Genomic DNA, 6,196 nt, shown 5'->3' with positions numbered 1-6,196 from the left:
GAATCATCCCTAAACTAGATGCTGTCATGAGACAGTAATACCCGCACTAAGGTGTTTGCCTCTAAATACACACTCGTACATATTAGGCTTAAAGCCTTCCAAGGAAAAGTCAAAATAATTCTATAATTTACACAGTACAAGTATTCTTCACATTGAGTATAACATTCTCAGACCCTGTGACTATGTGACCTATGACTCAGTGCCTCTTATATGTATTTTATATGCTTCATAGGCGTCGGAAGGAAATTGAAAGTGGGCAGCAAAACCAACAAAAAAGGTAAACCCCAATTTTCAATACTTAGAAAATGTCCATCTTTGCAAAAAAAAGGGGGGTTAAGCCCTCCGGTTCAGATGCCTACGTGTAAATTAGATTTTAAAAAATGTTTTGCTCATAATTGGTACCTTTTTAAAAAATGTTTTGCTCATAATTGGTACCTTTTTAAATTTAATAATGCCCCTCCCCCCCCCCCCAAAAAAAAAGAAACAAAAAAAAACACCACACACACACACACACTCTCACGAACCGTACTTTTTTTTTTAATAGGATACACATGAAGATGGAAAAGTTATGTTAAAACATAGTTTGTTATGAATTAATTTTAAGATTTGTTCTTGAACTACCGTAAATCTGGAAATTTTTGCTTTATATAAATTTTTAGCAAATTTGCAAATTCATTGCATTCGCAAAAATGTTTGTCTTAACAATAATTCAACAATAAGAAAATGTAAACAAAGTAGTGGTCATTCGCAAAATTTTGAATCTTAAAAATTAATCGATAGCATTTTGACCCAGATTCGCAAAATTAAATTGATGTAAAAATTTCCAGATTTACGGTATACATGTTTACATGTAAACACCTTTTGGAAAATTTCTACATTACATTGGGTTGCGTCACCCATTATCATATTTTTAGATTAAGCACCCTGCACTCGGCACACCTCGGCCGATTCGTGCTTCATCTGCATTTAGCCAAGGTTTGTCAAATAGGGTAGCATGCACATGCTGCAGTGTGATGTGTATTGAAAAAATCATTTTGTGTTATAATTGGATTATATTTCATGAAGTTCACAGGACCTATGACAGTCGGTAAGTACAAGTTTAAGTATAGACTGGGGTAAAATGAACCGAAATGCAAAATTTAGATAAGGTTAAAGTTCAATGATCATCGCATGCCACAGTATAGTCGGATTTCACATTGTGAAGTTATCTCCCGTTGTCGATGTGACATTCAGTTGCAGGTGCAGATCCAGATTTTTTTCAGGAGGGGGGAGGGGGTTCACACCTCAGCCAAAAAAATGTCAGCCCAGAATTTTCTCACAAGCAAAGACAAAAAACTGAAAACAAAATAAAAACAATGATAGTGGGGTCAATGTTTTCTAAGGGGGATGATGTCCAAAGTAATTTTTTATTTGCTTCAGTATACAGTCTTATTTAAATAAGATAGCAAACTCCGGGGGGGGGGGGGGTGGTGGTGGTCCCATCTCCCTAGCCACTCCCTGTTCGTGAAATTGCAATTGATCTTGTGACTCCAAAATAGAATTTTTTTTTTGCATTTGACTATATATATACATATTTTGTTTCTTGTGTTTATAAATAATGTCTGACTGTTTGTCTGCAGAAATTTGATCAGTAATTTGGCTTAATTTTTTTATCAGTAGGTGCTAGGTTTTCATGCTTAACATGTGTAGTCATTGTAAACTTTCAGCAGGTATAAATATGTTTGACCTTGGCCCTAGAGTTAGACCCACTTAAAAAAAGAAATTAACCTTGGCCATTAACTTTTGAACAGGAAGTACTAGGAATTTCTTTATATTTCACATGTGTATTCCTTGTGACAAGACTTTCTTTTGATACCAACAATTTTAACCCTTTGACTTTGACCTTTGAGTTTGACATACATTTGAGAAACTTCAACCTTCGCCATAAGCTGCCATACGGGGGGAGGGGGGGGCATCAGTGTTTAACAAACACATCTTGTCTTCATTACTTTTAAGTGGCGGTCTCCATATGAGGGAAAAATTCCCGAGAGAGATGTTTTCACAACAAACAAACAAATTACTAAAAATAACATAAAACATGAACATGTTGGTTGTATCTCTTGTTCTCCCTTGAATCAGAAATGATTACATAAATATTTTAAAAATAATTACATGTATTATAAGATTTGAAAAGGTTGTGCATCTTAAAATTGACTAAGTTCTGTGGTTGAATTAGCTATAAAAGTTTACTAGATTTATTTTGCTACTCAAAACACCTTGATTAACTATTTTCAATGATACTGTTTTCTGAAATGTTCAGTTTTTTCAACAATGGATACATATGTCAATCATTTTCAGTTTCTCAAAAAATTGCATGAAAAAAAAGCTTTTCAAATACTGTAACCATGGTAACCTTTACAAAAAACATGTGAATCCTATGTTTTTAGCTCATTTGAGCTTTTCAGGTTCTTTTTATCACATTACGTCTGTCGTCCATTTGTTTGTATAAAAACTTTACATTTTTAACTCGTCTACAACCACTGGGCCAATTTTAACCAATTCACATTGAAATCAGTATATGTACGTCTGTATGTCAGTCTGTCAATTTAACCTTGGTCATCACAGTCATATCTATTGAATGAGAAGAGACAAGGCATTTGTATTAAACATATGTATAATTAGTATTTACCTGTGACAATGCCATGATTTTTTTTTACCCATGACCTTGAAGCTTAACCTACTTTTCAAAATGTTGCATTTGCTTATAACTTTGGATTGAGAAGAGATATGACTTTCACATTTGACATGTACAATACTCGTAAGAATTCAAGATGTTTCCCAGCATGCTATGATTTTTTACCCTAAGATGTTGATGTTTTACCTAATTTTCAAAATATTTAACTCTCCTAAAAGATGATCAGGCTACTGATTTGACTCCCCGGGGCAAAATCAAAATTCTGAAACCTTACTGCACATCTACATGACACCACCAACCATCTCCCAAAAGATGATTAGGCTGCTGAGTAAAATATAGCAGTTCAGGGAAGACGGGGCTTTTAGCATAAAAAACGTCATTTTTCGTCCCCCATTTGATCCCCCGGGGCAAAATCAAAATTCCGAAACCTTACGGCACATCTACATGACACCTTCAACCATCTCCCAAAAGATGATTAGGCTACTGTGTAAAATGTAAGAGGAGTTCAGGGAAGACGGGGCTTTTAGCATAAAAAACGTCATTTTTCGTCCCCCATTTGACCCCCGGGGCAAAATCAAAATACCGAAACCTTACTGCACATCTACATGACACCACCAACCATCTCCCAAAAGATGATTAGGCTACTGAGTAAAATGTAGAAGGAGTTCAGGGAAGACGGGGCTTTTAGCATAAAAAACGTCATTTTTCGACCCCCATTTGACCCCCCGGGGCAAAATCAAAATACCGAAACCTTACTGCACATCTACATGACACCACCAACCATCTCCCAAAAGTTGATTAGGCTGCTGAGTAAAATGTAGAAGGAGTTCAGGGAAGACGGGGCTTTTAGCATAAAAAACGTCATTTTTCGACCCCCATTTGACCCCCCGGGGCAAAATCAAAATACCAAAACCTTACTGCACATCTACATGACACCACCAACCATCTCCCAAAAGATGATTAGGCCACTGAGTAAAATGTAGAAGGAGTTCAGGGAAGACGGGGCTTTTAGCATAAAAAACGTCATTTTTCGACCCCCATTTGACCCCCCGGGGCAAAATCAATATACCGAAACCTTACTGCACATCTACATGACACCACCAACCATCTCCCAAAAGATGATTAGGCTGCTGAGTAAAATGTAGAAGGAGTTCAGGGAAGACGGGGCTCTTAGCATAAAAAACGTCTTTTTTCGACCCCCATTTGACCCCCCGGGGCAAAATCAAAATACCGAAACCTTACTGCACATCTACATGACACCACCAACCATCTCCCAAAAGATAATTAAGCTACTGTGTAAAATGTAGGAGGAGTTCAGGGAAGAAAAGTGTGACAAATGGACGGACGGACGGACGGACGGACATGAGTAAAAACAATATACCCGAACTTTCTTTAGAAAGTGCGGGTATAAAAATAATATATATAACGAATAGAAGCACTTTAACTCTGGAAAAATATTATAAATTAAACAGTCTTATAAAAGTTGTACTTGTTCTATTTTTACATGTTGGTTAGACCGATGGACCAATGAAGAAATTCGTAAACAAGCCTCTTTCCTGCAAGTTATTATCTTATGAACCTCATACTTCCGTTATCTATAAGATGTTAAATAAATTCTGTAAAAATACATAAATATCTTAAAGCCTTAACAATTCAGCTGCCAAACAGTGGTCTGATAAACAACATTGGTCATTCTAGCAACCTCGGCTAATTAAATTGTGGACTGCTTCAAAGATTCCCTTCGTTTCTTTATATGAAAAATACACGAGGAATGTATTTTCGAAACTGAACAATGACAAACCAGCCTATTCCAAATTCTACGTTTGTCGATTTAAACAATACAGGGAATGCTACTAATCATGACAACTATGGAGAAAATGGATACGGTGAGTCAGGCTCCGGGGGAGATACCTATTTCTACAACGCACAGGATTCATGGGATTACTACTCGGATTTTTACGCTCACAAGTACGAAATCGCAGGAGAATGGGAAGTTCCAATACGAGGCTATTTAACATTTTTCATAGCTTTAATAACTATATTAACCAACATTTTGCTGATCTGTGTTTTCATCTTCCGCAGTACAAGGTCCCCTACCACCATTGTTTTGACGTCACTGGCAATATCAGACTCTATCATATGTTTCACCAAACTACCGGAAGCAATTTATTTTAACATGGCAGAAAACTACAAGAATCTCTACATGACTTACGAATGGTGCAAAGCTAATCACGTGCTGTACGTTATTTACCAAATCTGCAGGATGACGTCAAATTGGTTTACAGCTATGCTGGGCGTGCAACGATTGCTTGCTGTAGCGTTGCCTTTCAAATACAGCAAGTTATGTAGTAATGTTGCGACAGCTGTAGAAATTGCAGTGATAGCTTTTGTTGCGTTCTTGTTGAATCTGTACGAAGCCTTCGGAACATACATTGCAGAACTTCCAGTTTATACCAGTCGGTATTATAATGAGTCTTTACCTTCAAGTTGCATAAGAGATACTTCACTTGGTTTGATCAAAGCTTTTGGCGATTCTACAAAATCAAAAATGATATTTTTCATTTTTTCCGGTCTGCTTTATCGTGTACTTCCGGTTATCATCCTCATATTTACCACTGTGACACTGGCCTACTTTTTATTAAAACGACGGAAAATGGGAGCTGCTGTTGCTCAAAGAAAAGCGCAGACACAGAGGATGACTGGATTAATTTTCCTTATTTTGGTGGTATTTCTAATTGCTGAGATACAAGACGGCATTGCTTACTTTATCTATGCAGCTGAGCTCTCTCGCAACTCAAAGAGAACGATTCTGTCAAAGGAAGACGACATTATGTGGGACACCATTTCCACGCTTCTGTCTTTAATAAGTTACGCATGCAATTTCTGGATATTTTTTATGATGAGTCAGCAATTCCGTTCGGCATTACGGGATATATTTAAGTCTGGAATCCGTAAAGCGCATGTCTACTTGAATCTGGAAGCTTCGGAAGTTGGAAGCAGCTCTAATGTCCAAAGTACAAGCATAACGGGCAAAGATGTTAGAAGTACTCTTGTTTAACTCTTATAACCATGTAAATGCCTATACATCATATATTTAGTTTTCATTTTACTCTTCTGGAAGGAAAACTATGGGCCAGTTTTGACGAGCACCACCATTGTCAATCCAAATGATTTACTCCGAATTAAGAGTGGCGTAATTAAAAGAGTCGATCGATTTAACCTAAATCAAAAGTCAGAATTCTTTCCTGAGAACTGAATGATAAAACATTCCAGTGTATTTGATTATCAATTGCTGCATATGGGGTTTTAAGAATAGTTATTTAATTTTTGCGTATATACTCAAACAACTTATCAATGTAGTGTGTGTCTCATAGAGACTTGAGAGAAAATGCAATGTGCCATATTGAATGTACCGGTATAAGGAAACAAGTTTGATCTATATATATATCAAGAATTACATGTTTGTCATTTTTAAGTTAATTTCATATTGTCTTCGAGCCTTGTTTCTTCGTCACTTTTTAA

The 6,196-nt window shown here is 36.6% G+C and overlaps 1 protein-coding gene across 1 annotated transcript; it reads left to right on the top strand.

Moving 5' to 3' along the window:
- Positions 1–4,305: 4,305 nt before the first annotated feature.
- On the top strand, positions 4,306–5,876 carry LOC134249460 (sex peptide receptor-like). Its single transcript, XM_062731814.1, has one exon. The coding sequence runs from the start codon at positions 4,467–4,469 to the stop codon at positions 5,730–5,732; it is 1,266 nt and encodes a 421-aa protein (XP_062587798.1). The 5' UTR covers positions 4,306–4,466; the 3' UTR covers positions 5,733–5,876.
- The last annotated feature ends 320 nt before the right edge of the window (positions 5,877–6,196 follow it).

Source organism: Saccostrea cucullata, unplaced genomic scaffold, assembly GCF_032062105.1.
Source record: "Saccostrea cucullata isolate Sc308-1 unplaced genomic scaffold, CSIRO_AGI_Scuc_v1 ctg16928, whole genome shotgun sequence".
NCBI lineage: Eukaryota > Metazoa > Mollusca > Bivalvia > Ostreida > Ostreidae > Saccostrea > Saccostrea cuccullata.
Note: the sequence above shows the minus strand (reverse complement) of the source record. Positions and strands in the feature narration are given on the sequence as shown.

Coding starts and splice junctions, on each gene's coding strand:
- LOC134249460 (XM_062731814.1), top strand. CDS start 4,467: ATGACAAACCAGCCTATTCCAAATTCTACGTTTGTCGATTTAAACAAT.